We start from the raw sequence: 14,950 nt of genomic DNA, 5'->3' as shown, positions 1-14,950 counted from the left end.
ATCAGATTCGGGACTCGATTACAGTTAAGGAAGGATTAGCACCCTTGCACTGCCCTTTCGGTATTTGATTTCTCGATCGTCTTAATTGCGAAAATTGAAGTTGAAATTAAAATTTAAATATTCGATTCGGATTACTTACATTTAACCAATTTAAAATTGCCTGAAAAAGTAAAATTAACGTTAAACAATAAAAATGAAACAAAATAAAAGATCAAAGTATTAAATTTAAAAACACAAATATTAAAGAGGATTAAATTATAAAAAAATGAAATTTAGGGATTAAATTGATGCTAGATGGAAACTACAAGAAGAAATAAAATGGTTAGGGGACCTAATTGCAAAATATAGAAAAATATAAATAGGGATTAAATTGGAATGATTCAAAATTCAAGGGAAAAATTACAACAAGTGACCAAAATGAATTATGCATAAAAAATATAGGGACTGCGGAAATAATATAACTATTTGCTAATTGCATTGGGGTCCCATCTATAAATAACACTAAAATCACAAAAAATTCCTCATTTCCATCATTTCTCCAAAACCTCATCTCATTTCTCTAAAAAATGCTCTCAACTCTCTTAGTCGGCTGAAAACCAGCTCCCCCAGACGAGACACTGCCGCCTCCGATGGCCGGAAACCTAAAAGCCTAACCCAAAGCTTCCTCTCAATGACTCGAACCCAAAACCAAGGTCCAATCGCCCTAAAAACAACCTCACCGACGTAGATCTAAAAACAAAGTCTTAGGTTTACCTTTAGTTCGACGACTTTCTTCAACTTCCAGTGACTTTTCCTTTCCCGACGGAGCTTTTATGCGTTCCGGCAACCTTCGACAAAACAAAGCTTTAAGCTTTTTGTTTTTTGTTTTTTTTTGCTCTTGCTTGGTTGTTCGTATATTTGTTGCTTGATGCTTTTTTCTGTGTTTCTTGTTCAACTTGCAGGGGCTTATATAGGCATTTGACGACGACTTTTTCCGAGAATAATGGGGTTGTTTCCCCATCTCTGATTTGTTCGGGTTTGTTATTGTTCGTGCTGACCGAAAATGACGGGAAATCTCGATTTTATTTCGATTTTTCAGTTTGGAATGCTTCAATTTAGCGCGTAGTGGCTTGTGTTGTTCTTTTCAATGGCGTGTGATTCTCATGAGTTATTATCGGTTATTCCTAATGAATTATGGCTGTTGGATCAAGTTGTCAGATCCAACGAGTCTTGTGCAGCTGTGCATTGGGGAGACTTCTAGGGTTTTAAAACCCTAACTGTTATGCAATCTGAGTCATTTATCGATGCTTGATATTGCTGTTACGAACACGCAGAGCAACTAATTAAATACGAAACCCTAATTCGATGGGTCAGGTAAACTTGGGTTTCTACCCGCTGGGCTCCCTCATAACCTTATTGGATTGGATTCCAATTGGACTTGGATTTGGACCTTGAGTTCTTAGACCTAAAATAAAAAAAATAAAAAAATATATAATTTATAATATAATAAATATATATAATATATAACATAAAATATGATACTATAATACAATAATAAATATACTATAAAATTGGTCCTTGTAACAAAATAAAAAAAATTAATTTAATTCATCTATCATCTCATCAGTTACAGTAGGCTACCACATTTGTATCATTGCTACCGCATCAAGATTGTAAATTACCACGTCAATACTGTAACGGTCAATAACGAAAAACTTTGATCATTTGACTATATTAAATTTATTTTTTGAATTAAAAGATCACATTGAAAAATAAATAATATAAATTACATATTAATTTTTGTAATACAGAAGCTTGGTATGCCTTTTTACCTAAATTAACCTTAAGTTTATCTTTAAAATACTATTTGATATCTTATGTTTGAATCTTCGTATCTTTAAAAAATATATTTGATATCTTAATGTTGGAATCAGCACATGTAGCTTCCACGAACTACGAAGTATATATGATCGTGATCTGTGAAGGAAAGTCATGTACGGCATATCTTTTTATTATCCTACAATTAAAATTAAAATAAATTGAAAAAAAAACAGTTTTAATATATTTGAGCTGATTAAAGTTGATTTTCCACGTGGATGGATGATGGAACCTTTCATCAACCTAAAAGGTCAATATTTGTGGCCATATTGGTTCTCTTCTACAGTTCGAAATTGCCTGGATACAACATCGTAGTGCCAAAAGAGAATATTATTATACGATTGAAAGAAAATTTATGTATAATTATGCATTTAGTACTTTTACTATAAACAATATGAAAAAATAACTCTTTTGATTTGACATGTCAAAATTTGATCATTCTATTTTACAAAAGTTAAGAAATAGTGATCAAGCAAATTATATGCGAGGCATTAGCAAAAATCAAATTTTCAGAAACTTACATTCAACAAATTAACAACATTCATCTATTTGGGTTGATGAGTTTACGAATGATAGGATAAATTTTTCAAATTTTATACAATACGAGGACTAAGTTATGATAAATTAAAATAGAGTGCTTGGATTTTAGAATCAGACTAAAATTATACAAATATTAAAAAAAGAAAGGAAGGAAGGAAGACAGCACCATCTTTTCATGTTTTCCAATAAGAAAATCAAGGAAGAAAATCTGGAAGATTTTATATGATATGAAATCTGCCGGATCTTGCTTTTCTCCAAACTGTCTGATTTTCCATGGGATTTGCATCTTTTTTTCTCCATGGCCGACCCTTTTAAAGCTCATCTCCCTTCACTTTCTCTCCAAACCCAATATTCCAATCTTCTTCTTATTCTCTGCTTCGTTGAAATCACATATCTTCACCAACAATGGCCATGGCTGCGGATGCTAAATTCCATGTTCTCGCCGTTGATGATACCCTCATCGATAGAAAACTCATCGAGAAGCTTCTCAAGACTTCTTCTTATCAAGGTAAACATCTTTTTCTCTTCATCCAAACAGGGTTTTTGTTTTTCTTCTAGAACATGGATTCATTTTCCTTACATATGATTGTGTTTACAGTTACCGCAGTGGATTCTGGAACCAGGGCATTGGAGTTTCTTGGATTGAATAACAAGAACAGAAATTCAAACGCCGATGCATCTGTTCACGTGGAAGTCAGTTTGATCATCACGGATTATTGTATGCCGGGAATGACTGGCTACGATCTGTTGAGAAAAATCAAGTGCTCTTCTTCTTTGAAAGACATACCAGTTGTGATCATGTCCTCTGACAATATCCCATCGAGAATCAACAGGTGCCTGGAAGATGGAGCCGAGGAGTTCTTTTTGAAGCCGGTTCAATTATCAGATGTGAACAAGCTCAGGCCTCATCTGATGAAATCAAGATGTAAGCCGAATATTAACAAGAGGAAGGCTGTGGAAGAAATCGCGTCCCCTGATGGAACAAGAAGTAGAAGATACAATGAATTGGAAGTGTGATTCAATCAATCGCCTAATTAAATCAATATTCTTATTTCTTCTGATTAGGGATTGATTACTCTGGCAGGGCAATTTTGTTGGTCAGGGATACAAATCCCTGTTGATGTATATATCATATCTGTTGAAACCAAGATGATAATTTTGCTTCCCATCAATGCTGCTGCAATTTATATTTAATAAGTTCAATTTGGAACAATATGTGAAACGTTCTCATCCGATTCTCCGAATCTATGATTTCAATGGACCCAACTAGTGCTGAAAGAATGCCTATCAAAGAAGCTTGTTCCCTATGCCGAGCTTCCAAGTGGGTCGCAGTTATAATTCGATAATTGAAACAGATTGCTGCCAGGTTAGAGATTGGTTGAATAGCCCCCAGACTGACTACTCTCAATCTCTTCAAAAAAGAAATCCAACAATGTATCAGCTTGTGCAGTTCAATTGTAAGGTGGGTGAATCTCATTGCCAGAGTTAGATTTAATTTAAAATTAAATGAAGTAATGGAGAAATAGATGAGAAGTTAAGAATTTTATGAAATTGAAAAAACTCAGAACCCTTAATTATAAATGTAGAAATTGAGATTGAAAAAAAATTAGGTTTTTTTAATTATAAAGGTATAATCGAGATTGAAAAAACTTGGGGCATCAATTATAAAGGTAGAAATTGATATTGAAAAACTTAGGGGTTTTAATTATAAAGGTAGAAAGTGAGATTGAAAAAATTTAAGCGCCTTAATAATAAAGTTAAAAAAGTGAGATTAAAAAATTAGGGGTTTCAATTATAAAAGTAGAAATTGAGATTGAAAAAATATAGGGGCCTCAATTGTGAAGGTAGAAAAGGTAGAAAGTGAGATTGAAAAAATTTAAGGATCTTAATTAAAAAGTTTAAAAGTGAGATTAAAAAATTAGAGGCCTCAAATATAAAGGTCGAAAATAAGATTGAAAAACTTAAGGGCCTCAATTATAAAGTTAAAAAGTGAGATTAAAAAATTATGGGCCTCAATTATAAAGGTAAAAAAGAAATTGAAAAAAAATTAGAGACGCCAATTATAAAGATAAAAGATGAGATTGAATAAAATTAGAACCTCAATTATAAAGATAAAAAATAAGATTTAAAAAATTAGGGACCTAATTATTAAGATGAAAAAATGGAGACTATAATTACAAAGATGAAAAAATGGGGACCCTGAGCTATCGCTCAGGGCGCTCTCCCTAATAGCTGGCTCTGCATAGAGAGAGTTCCTGTGCTACAAATTCAACGGTATAAGATGGTAACGATTATGATCGATTCAATTGCCTTGAGCTTGTATAAAAAGCATCATGCGCTCGTAGAAACGAATGACGCATCACAACAATTGTTAAGGCATCGAGTTGTTGCTCAGGTATTAGAGATGGGGATTATAGTTCATTCGGTGGTGATCGGGCTTGCAATGGGAGCCTCCGAAAATCCGTGCACCATTCGATTCACTCATCGCTGTTCTTTGCTTCCATCAAATGTTTGAGGGAATGGGACTTGGGGGATGCATATTACAGGTGATTCTCTTTCAAAACACCATTAATTTTCATAATCTTCTACTCTGTATGCCTTTGATGAACATTACTGTGTTGAATGATCTTTCAGGTCGAGTATAAGTTGAAAATGAAAGAAATAATGGTGGTTTTCTTTTCATCGATAACTCCACTTGGAATCGCACTAGGAATTGGATTGTCCAGGGTTTACAGTGATACGAGCCCGACTGTGGTGGGACTACTTAATGCTTGCTCGACAGGGTTTATTGAATTACATGGCTCTGGTAGATCTGCTAGCGGCTGATTTTCTTGGCCCTAAGCTTCAAACCAACATGAAGCTTCAAGCTTGGTCGTATGTTGGTGTTTTACTAGGTGCTGGATTTATGCCTCTCATGGCAAAATGGGCTTAGTCTACGATTTTCCCTTTTTCATTAGTCGTTGAGAGTTTTTAGTTTTCTCAATACGTGGGATTTGTTTCTATTCAAACACGTGATATAATTTTGATCAAACAAATTTCGTTACATCACAAAAACCTTTTTGTACTTCTTTCACTTTCTTCTTTTTCGCAACTTTATATTCACATTCGTATAATTAATTTTTTTAAAAAAATTATGACTTTTTATGATATGTTAATAAATTAACAGTTAAATTTAATGATATTATACGTATTGAAACATTATTTACACTATCTAAACTTTACATCGAATACTTAAACATACTCGACCCTATTTTCCTCACTGAAATATATTCTCTCTCCTATTTTCCTCACATAACTTTCAATTCGATCAATTTGCTCACTGAACTTTACAATTGAATCATTTTGTTCACTCGACCGTTTTTTTTCTAACGGCTGATGACATGGTGTTTTTTTTTATTTAATATAAAATAATTTTAAAAAATAAAATAAAAACATAAGGTGGCCGGATTCCACTACCGCCTAGGGATGGTAGAATGACCCGAACCTGACGGGGAAACCCAAAACCCGGTCAAGTTCGGGTTGGATCGGGTTTGAATGATATCGGGTCGGGTCGGTATCGGATATTTTTTTGGGTCGGGTTCGGGGATGGGACAAGGTATCCCCGTCCCGACCCAATTATATATATAAATAATATTTTATATATTTTTTTATATTAATTATATATATAATATTTTATATTAATTATATATATAATATTTTCGGGTTTGAGTTTGAGTATAATATTTCGGGTCAGGTTCGGGGACGGGGCAAAAAAAATCTCCGATGGGGCGCCCCAATAAAAAAACTCGACGGGGATCGAGTCGGGGATGGGGATTCATTTTGGGTTCGGGGACGGAGCGAGCAAAACCCACCCCGAACCCGCCCCGTTGCCATTCCTACTACCGCCCACCGTATACCACCGCAGATGGTGGTCGTTTGGTCCTAAAATGGGATGGGTTGCTTCATCTCGACACATTGAGTCCGAATCTGACCTCTATTTTTATTATAACTTACTTCGAAGTCCACGAATTTGAGATTGAAAGTGAGGAAACTGAAAGTTTTAGTCCACATTCACGGATTTTGAGACATTTTCCGGTGAAACAACCACTAGATTCAGACTCATAGGGTTGAGATGTAAATTACACCATGAGTCACTGAACTTTACTCTCTTTCCCCTATTTACTCACCGAACCATATTTGAGTTTTTCAAAACGACGTCGCTTTGATGCTTATGTCACATCATAATGTCGTTAAATAGTTAACGACAGAGTGAGCAAAATGATTCAATCTGTAAAGTTCAGTGAGCAAATTGATCAAATTGAAAGTTGGGTGAGGAAAATAGGAGAGAGATTAAAGTTCAACGAAGAACGGTGTAATTTACCCTTAAAATTTTATCACGAATTTATAAGAGTGTAAATGAATAGAGCAATTGATGAATTATTTGTCAACCCTTCGTATAAGCTCGTTTACTCTGTTCTATTTTTTAAAAAATATTTTACATTTTAAATATTGATGAAGATATAAACTAAACTGAATATAGGACAAATTTTGGAATTTAAATTTAATAGTCTAAGGAAATTAAGAATCAGTGGTATAATTTCACCATTTTCTTTAACTTACAAATAAATAGATAGGAAGAGAGTGTGCAACGGCGGAACGATTAAGGGACCAGAGGGGGCCATGGCCTCCAAAAATTATTAAAAAATAATATATATTATATATTTATATGAAAAATATTAAAATAATATTATTTTTATATATATAATTTTAAATTTTAAAAATTAATTAAACATTATAATTTATTAGAAAGAGTTAACATTATTTTTTATTATTATTCTATTTTAAACGAGTAAAAATCCAATTTTCTTATCATTTCTGATTTCAATTTACGAAAATATTCTTGTATTTATCTGTTTGGTTGTTCATATTATTCTGAGTTGAGAACTTCAATTAAATTATCAATTATTTAATTTTTAATTTAATTTCAATTGAAGTTAATTTTAAAAAATTAATTCAATTTTTATTTATTATTTTATTTCAAATATTTATATTTATTATGCTGGTTCATGAATTTACATCTCTAAAAATAAAAATAAAAACTTACACACTTATAAATTAGAGAAAATAACCTCAGTGACCGAAAATTCCTTATAATATACGATTTTGACCAACTTTTTTTCGATTTGCCAAAATGACCAACAAAATCGCAATGCGATCTCTAAATCGCAACGTGATCTCCAGTATTGCAAATCAGTTTCCAGATTCGCAACGCGATAATACATAATCGCAACGCGATTCTGACTATTGCAACGCAATAATACATAATCGCAACGCGATTCTGACTATCGCAACGCAATAATACAAAATCACAATACGATTTTCAAAGCGCCATTAGTATCGCAACGCGTATTTTATTTTTTCAAATTTCAAACATGAATATTAATACACCCCGTAATCGCAACTCTTAACCTAAAACCCTAAATCACAACTCAGTCTCATCTCCATTCTCACTCTCTACGGCGACATCCGTCCCCATCTCCGACGAAATCCGTCCCCATCTCTGGCGAAATCCGTCTATCTCCATCTCTCAGAGCTACCCTCACAATCATTCACGATCAGAAATGGAAAATCAACCAAATCAACCATAGAGTGTTAGTTTTTTTAATTATTTTTATTTTGAAATTTTTGCATTATTATTAGTTTTTTCATATTGAAATTGATGATAAGTTTACTGGTAATTTCAATAATAGATTAACCATTTCACTTAGATTGCTTATTAAATTCATTTGATTGCTGCCAATACTGCTAAACTCTTTAGTCTTTAACCCTGTAAAGTTAGTATTTGTTTTTGTTTTGTGTTTTGGTTGAAGTAATGCAATTCATTCAAGTTTCAATTTTAGACAATGACTATTTGAAACCGAGGATCGCAACGCGAAATGAAAATCGCAACGATAGTCAAATTCGCGTTGCGATAGTCATTTTCGTGTTGCGATTTTCATTTCGCATTGCGATTATCTCGTTGCGATAGTCAAATTCACATTGCGATAGTCATTTTCGTGTTGCGATTTTCATTTTCGTGTTGCGATTTTAAGTTTCAGAAACTATTATTCTTCTGCAAATTGAAACTTGAATGAATTGCATTACTTCAACCAAAAAACAAAGACAAATACGAAATTCACAGTGTTGCAAATTTAAGTTTGAAGAATAAACTATTACTACTCTTTATGTTTATTATTGTTTTTGGTATATCTTCACAGTGTAGTTTTTAATCTAACTTGGTATGTTTATTGTTTTTGTAGAACTTTTTTTCGGCTCAATTGACCTTAAGGAATAAAATAAGCCTAGTCACTACAATTGCGTCGAAGCTTTCACCTGTACAAAGAAAATTGTTTGAGGATACTTGCTTCGGGCCATGGCTGAAAGTACAACATCCGGGTGGAGATTCTATGTTGACCCATTTGTGGCTTCAGACCATGACTAGATATCTACCCGAGAGTATAAAACGTGATAATGAAGAGATATGGTTTCATTTTCCACCGGTGTATACGTGTTTTGGGCGGGAAGAGTTTTTCCTTAATCACTGGTCTACGCTTCGGACACGATGATGTAGGTCGATACACTAGTCATATTACCCGCCCATCATGGTTATCCCGGGTTTTTCCTGAGCTTTCATGAAGAAGCCGAATTTACAGGTCGACGACTTGACGAGATTATTGAATAAGAAAGATGGTTTTACTCGGATGGATGACGTCGATGTTGTCTGAGTATGCCTTTTAGTACTTTTGCATGCCGGTTTTTTAGGCAGAGAGGCCAGACAACCTATTCCTAAGGACCTAATATTATTAGTAGAGGACCTAAATGCATGGAACCTGTTTTCGTAGGGTTCGTATCTATGGAAAGCTACCTGGAATAAGTTGTCGTCTGCCTTTGATGACCGCAAAAGTTTGCGTGGCGATGGTTCCAAATACACTTTGTCAGACTTTATTTGGGCCTTTAAGGTAAGAATTTCTATATAATGTTTCCAAAATTATAATTAATTATTTAACAATTACTAATGTTTGTGTATTATATTGTTTTTGTAGATTTGGATATTTCAGGCTTTTCCCGACATGCAGACATATGCATTAAAAACTTCAAATGATATTCCTAGAGTTATTTCCTGGAAGAGGAAACGACGGATGTTGATTTGGAAAGAGTTATTACGGTATACGACAATAAATGATGTAAGTTAACAGAAATACTACCATATATAAACAAGTTATTACTAGTACACGTTTAACTTTGTTTGAGCTTTTATATTGTTAGGAGGCCAACACTCCATTACAGAGGCTGACACCCACGGAGGCTGAGCTTGCCACTGTTTGGTGGCAAGCTAGTAAGCATTTTTTTGATGGCACGGATGATGAGCAGCCTCCACTTCGAGAGCCATCACCTCACCCAGAGCCATCACCTGATTGACCACACTATATACCTCTACAACGAGAGCCATCACCTATTCCGTCACATCATCGAGCCTCTTCTTCACCATCACCTCATGATAGGCGACCGACAAAGATGCCACGACATTTATCTCCCTGTTCTCCACCTCCACGGGATGAGTTAGGGGAGTTACGTGATGAGGTCAATGCCTTGCGTGAGGAGTTCGGTACTTTATTTGATGACAATGATGCATGGCGTGACGAGGTATCTACTTTACGTGGTGAGGTAGCGGCTCTACGTGAGATGGTAGCATCGTTGCAGAATGAGATTCATACTCTATGCAACGAGGTAAGTTTAAGATTTTTCATATTTAACTTGATTTACTCGTAATTTCACTTAGATTAACCATTTCACTTAGATTGCTTAGTAAATTCATTCGGTTGCTGCCAATACTGCTAAACAGTTCTAAAATAACCCTGTAAAGTTAGTATTTGTCTTTGTTTTGTCTTTTGGTTGAAGTAATGCAATCCATTCAAGTTTCAATTTGCAGAAGAAGAATAATCGCAACACGAAACTTAAAAATCGCAACGCGAAAATGACTATCGCAACGCGAATTTGACTATTGCAACGAGATAATCGCAATGCGAAATAAAAATTGCAATGCGGAAATGAAAATCGCAACGCGAATTTAGTTTCGCGTTGCGATTTTTATTTCGCATTGCGATTATCCCGTTGCGATAGTCAAATTCGCGTTGCGATTTAAGTTTCGTGTTGCGATTTTAAGTTTCAGAAACTATTCATCTTCTGCAAATTGAAACTTGAATGGATTGCATTACTTCAACCAAAAGACAAATACTAACTTCATAGTGTTGCAAATTTAAGTTTCAAGAATAAACTATTACTCTTTATGTTATCCTTGAACATGCACTAAACTTATATGTTGTCCTTTTAAATGTTTATAAGTGCTTACTTCTGGAATGTTATCTGATACATTTTGTGAACTATGATAGAATAATGACTTGGGTGAATACCGTGCAAGTTTGAAACATATTTATCTTTGTTTTCACTGTTTAATATCATGTCTGTTTATTTACTGATTTATGTATTAATTTATTTTTAGCGGCCCGATAAGGTGGATGCTTTACGTCGGATTTTTCTTGCACGACGGGGTTCACGCATCAGACGGCGTGCACGTGATATTACGTCTCCGTTCACCCCAATAGTGCGAAAACTCCGTAAGATGAAGCCCGACTCACCTGTCATCGTTCAAGAGGCCTCTCCTATCGTTCAAGAGGCCCCTATCATCCCTCAAGAGTCCCCTCCCACCGTTCAAGAGGCCTCTGTCATCGTTGAAGAGGTCCCTCCCACCATTCAAGAGCCCGATTCATACGGCATAATATGTCGAATTATTGAGAAACCCCCTCACATGCCGGACATGATGGATGACTGTTGGCTTTCGTATGAGTTACCGACCAGTACCATTCCGACAGATGAAGTGGAGAGGAGACAACTACCGGAAACAATTGTGGATAATACCCTTTGGGCTAAGACCGCAGTTGATTTTTATCTACATGAGCGGAGCCAATGGTGTTACGCTGACATATACAAACTCAACGATGATATGAATTTGTTGATTGATCGGTCTTGGTGGGGTGTGTTATTAGGGGTTGAAGACAAAGGCTATTTCGATGGGGGGTAAGTCTTATATTTCTTCTTATATTTCATTTTGATTATTTTTTTTTAAATTTATGTAATTCACTAATATATGTCTTTTTTGTAAAACAACATATTGATGCATGGGTGTCACATCTTTTAATAGTAAGGAAATTAAAGAAAAATTAAAAAAAATACATGATATACAATTATGCCGACGTCTTTTCACATAATTCACTTGAAGAATCAACGACAGGAATCATATGTGTTGGCTAATGGACAAGCTAAACTTTATCCTGCATGGTGGGAGGTCGATAAGGTTAGTATTTATTTTTTAAATATTTTAAAGGTGTTCATAAATAAGTGCGCAATTTGAATTATTACTTAGGATTTCAGGTGTTTATCCCTGTTTTGGAACGTACTCATTGGCTTCTCGTCGAGCTTCAGCTCCCACCCCTGAAGACAATAGTATATGACAGCATGATAAATTACATATCATTGTCTGATTTGAGAGATATTATTAAGAGACGGAGCTCTCATTTGGCTAAATTCTTGGATGCGATTAATTATTGGACTTATTCTGGAAACAAGAAGCTAAAGAAGTTCAATGTTACAGTTATCAGAGGCGAGACCGCGCCATAACAAACGCAGGAAGCCATAGGGGATTGTGGTCCTCTCGTATGCATGTGCTTGGAGCGTTTGACGACAGGAAGTACACAGTTTCTACCTCCCACCGATAGAGATAGATGTGCAGTAGGCTTGTGGTTTCGGCATTTTATGGCTAGAGCGATATATGCGAGACGCTGCCTACCTGCATCCGCGTTATGAAAGTGTCCATAAACAATTTGTAAGTCAAATGCAAGTGTTGTTAAGTACCTAGAATTCAATAATAATTTGATGTTTATTGGTTTTAGATGTGTAGAAAGTGTTGTTTGAGCAAATGTTTGGTTTCTGCAGGTTAATCCTGAAGTGAGCTGCGTGAAATTGATGTATGGGTGCATAAATAACTGTCTGAGGTACACTTTTTTTGATTGTTTAATTGATTCTTAAAAGTTTGATTTGTTTAATTGATGAGGAAAATAAGAATTATTAGCATTTTTTTGCTTGTTTAATTGATTTGTAAAAGTTGATTTGTTTAATTGATGTGTAAATAATTCTTATTTGTGCTTATTTAATTGATTGAAATGTAAAAGTTGATTTGTTGATTTCAATCTGCATCATATTGAAGGCAAAAGACCTGTTGAAGGTACACTTTCGCAACGCTAAACTCAAAATCGTAATACGAAAGCCAATCGCAACGCGAAAGTCAATTCGCGTTGCGATAGTCTAATACTCTTTGTGATTTTCCCGTTGCGATAATCAAATTCACGTTGCGATAGTCAAATTCGCGTTGCGATAGTCAAATTCGCGTTGCGATATTCAAATGAATGTGTAATAAGTGATAACAACTGAACAGATCATAGCAATGTTCAAACTCAAGTTACTAATACATGCCTAACTGAAAATGTTAAAAGTTTATACATAAAATACACATAATAGTCAAATTCGCGTTGCGATATTCAAATGAATGTGTAATAAGTGATAACAACTGAACAGATCATAGTAATGTTCAAACTCAAGTTACTAATACATGCCTAACTAAAAATGTTAAAAGTTTACATATAAAATACACATAATACAACGTTTGCATTTAAAAATCACCTAAGTTAATAGTCCCAAAAGGTGAAGCCGGTTGTGATTGGGATTTTTATTTTGATTGCGATTTTGATTTTGATTGCCTTTTTCTTGACACCATATGAGCTTTGGATTTTGATGAGGATCCATATTTTGGTAGAGGAAAAGATGATTGTGATGGCACTGGTGATCCACATGTCAACCTTGTATGACCACTTTCCTTGCACCGACTACATGTCGATCTCTTCTTCTCTTCACCCTTAGACGGTATACGATCGTGAGTTTTTGGTCAGCCAGGTAGCCTTTTGTCCATGGCTGGTGGCAAAACTGTTTGTAAGTCATCTGGTATGTCCCACTCAGAAGGATGTGGAATAAGGTAGATAATCTCGGCATAAGTCTGTCGATATACTTCTATAGTGTAGCAATCCATAGCGTATGCGCTTGAATCATCTTGGTTGAGATGAAGAGAAACTTTTATAACATGGCCACACGGATAACCAGATGTTTGCCATTTCATACAACTACACGTCTTTGCATTTAGATCGACAAGCCCATTTAAGTTATTATCCAGTACTTCAAACAAAGTGTTTGAACATGGTTCAACTCTCCATGACGTTGACTTCACAACACGTTTCGTTATCTTTTTTTCAGTCCATGGTGTAACACGATGTTCCAATGTTCCTGTAAATTTAAATAAATAATACTTAGTAAAATATATGATAAGTTACAAATTTAAAGAAATAATACATGCTTGGTTTCTTTTCTTGTAGTACCATTGTTGAATAGAGGCTCAAAAAAACTCCATTAACATAGTAATGGGTAATTTCCGGGAATGACGACTTAGAACGTTGATTGATTCTGCACTATTAGACGTCATGAAACCATATCTTGCTCCAAGTTGATGTACTCTTGACCATCTTTCAAACCCGACATCTTCTAGTGTTTTAGCACACTGAGGCAAAACTCTAGTGTTTTAGCACACTGAGGCAAACACGTCTAAACATATATGCTTATTAAAATCCACTTCCCGATAAGCTTTTACAGCCTTCCAGTATGTCCATTTGTGATTTTTATACCAACAGACCTGATTTTAGATTTCTATAAATGAACACCACAAAGTCCATGAAAACATCTGGGAAACACCTTCTAACAGCATTGTCAATTGAGTTTGCCCTATCGGATATGATTGTCAGATTGCTAATAGGACCTATGCAATCCCTAAGATGCCCCATAAACCATGTCCATGAATCAGATGTTTCAGATTTGCCAACCCCGTAAGCTATTGGCAGTATCCCATTGTTAGCATCCATGGCTACTGCTAATAAGTTTACTCCAAGGTATCGACCTTTTAAATGTGCTCTGTCAACTATAATAACTGGGCGCATGCAAGTAATAAACGAACGAATCTACAAAATCATATACACAAGAAATATAATCATTTAAATGTGAAATGCATTAACTAACAAAAATGAGTCAACAAAATTATATTGATTTACTAACAACAGCACCAATGGCGATAAACAGCAACTCAAAGCGTCCATCTCTATCTGTTTTCATATGAGTTACCGACCCAGGATTTTTCAGCTTTAAATTGTGACAATAAGCCAGCAGTTGGGCAAACGATGCTTCTGGCGACCCCCCCTCAAACAATTCCAAGGCATAACATTTGGCCCTCCAAGCTGAGAATATGAGATACTAATCTTGAACCGAGCATTCATGTCAGTCATAATTTGTCCCCGATATATCATGTCATTCAAACATTAACTCAGCCAGAAAACCACCCAACACCTTTTTGTTTGCCTGTCTATGGTGAGGAAAAACTTGGGTT

General features: G+C 35.0%; 2 protein-coding genes across 2 annotated transcripts; both read left to right on the top strand.

Annotated features, from left to right (window-relative positions):
• The first annotated feature begins 2,579 nt into the window (after window positions 1-2,579).
• On the top strand, window positions 2,580-3,466 carry LOC120129021 (two-component response regulator ORR9-like). The gene is made up of 2 exons (XM_039146623.1): window positions 2,580-2,905; window positions 2,996-3,466. The coding sequence occupies exons 1-2, from the start codon at window positions 2,803-2,805 to the stop codon at window positions 3,412-3,414; spliced, it is 522 nt and encodes a 173-aa protein (XP_039002554.1). The 5' UTR covers window positions 2,580-2,802; the 3' UTR covers window positions 3,415-3,466.
• Window positions 3,467-4,678: 1,212 nt separating this feature from the next.
• LOC120128676 (probable zinc transporter 8) lies at window positions 4,679-5,223 on the top strand. Its single transcript, XM_039146312.1, has 2 exons — window positions 4,679-4,906; window positions 5,032-5,223. The coding sequence occupies exons 1-2, from the start codon at window positions 4,679-4,681 to the stop codon at window positions 5,221-5,223; spliced, it is 420 nt and encodes a 139-aa protein (XP_039002243.1).
• Window positions 5,224-14,950: the final 9,727 nt, after the last annotated feature.

The sequence above is a fragment of the Hibiscus syriacus genome, unplaced genomic scaffold (assembly GCF_006381635.1).
Source record: "Hibiscus syriacus cultivar Baekdansim isolate YM2019G1 unplaced genomic scaffold, ASM638163v2 tig00110482_pilon, whole genome shotgun sequence".
NCBI lineage: Eukaryota > Viridiplantae > Streptophyta > Magnoliopsida > Malvales > Malvaceae > Hibiscus > Hibiscus syriacus.
The sequence above is the reverse complement of the archived record's forward strand: the minus strand, read 5'-3'. Positions and strand labels throughout refer to the sequence as shown.

Excerpts from the sequence above, each read along its gene's own strand:
- LOC120129021 (XM_039146623.1), top strand. The coding sequence starts at position 2,803 with ATGGCCATGGCTGCGGATGCTAAATTCCATGTTCTCGCCGTTGATGAT. Across the intron at positions 2,906-2,995 it reads CAAGACTTCTTCTTATCAAG|TTACCGCAGTGGATTCTGGA; the intron begins GTAAACATCTTT and ends TTGTGTTTACAG.
- LOC120128676 (XM_039146312.1), top strand. The coding sequence starts at position 4,679 with ATGGTAACGATTATGATCGATTCAATTGCCTTGAGCTTGTATAAAAAG. Across the intron at positions 4,907-5,031 it reads GTTCTTTGCTTCCATCAAAT|GTCGAGTATAAGTTGAAAAT; the intron begins GTTTGAGGGAAT and ends ATGATCTTTCAG.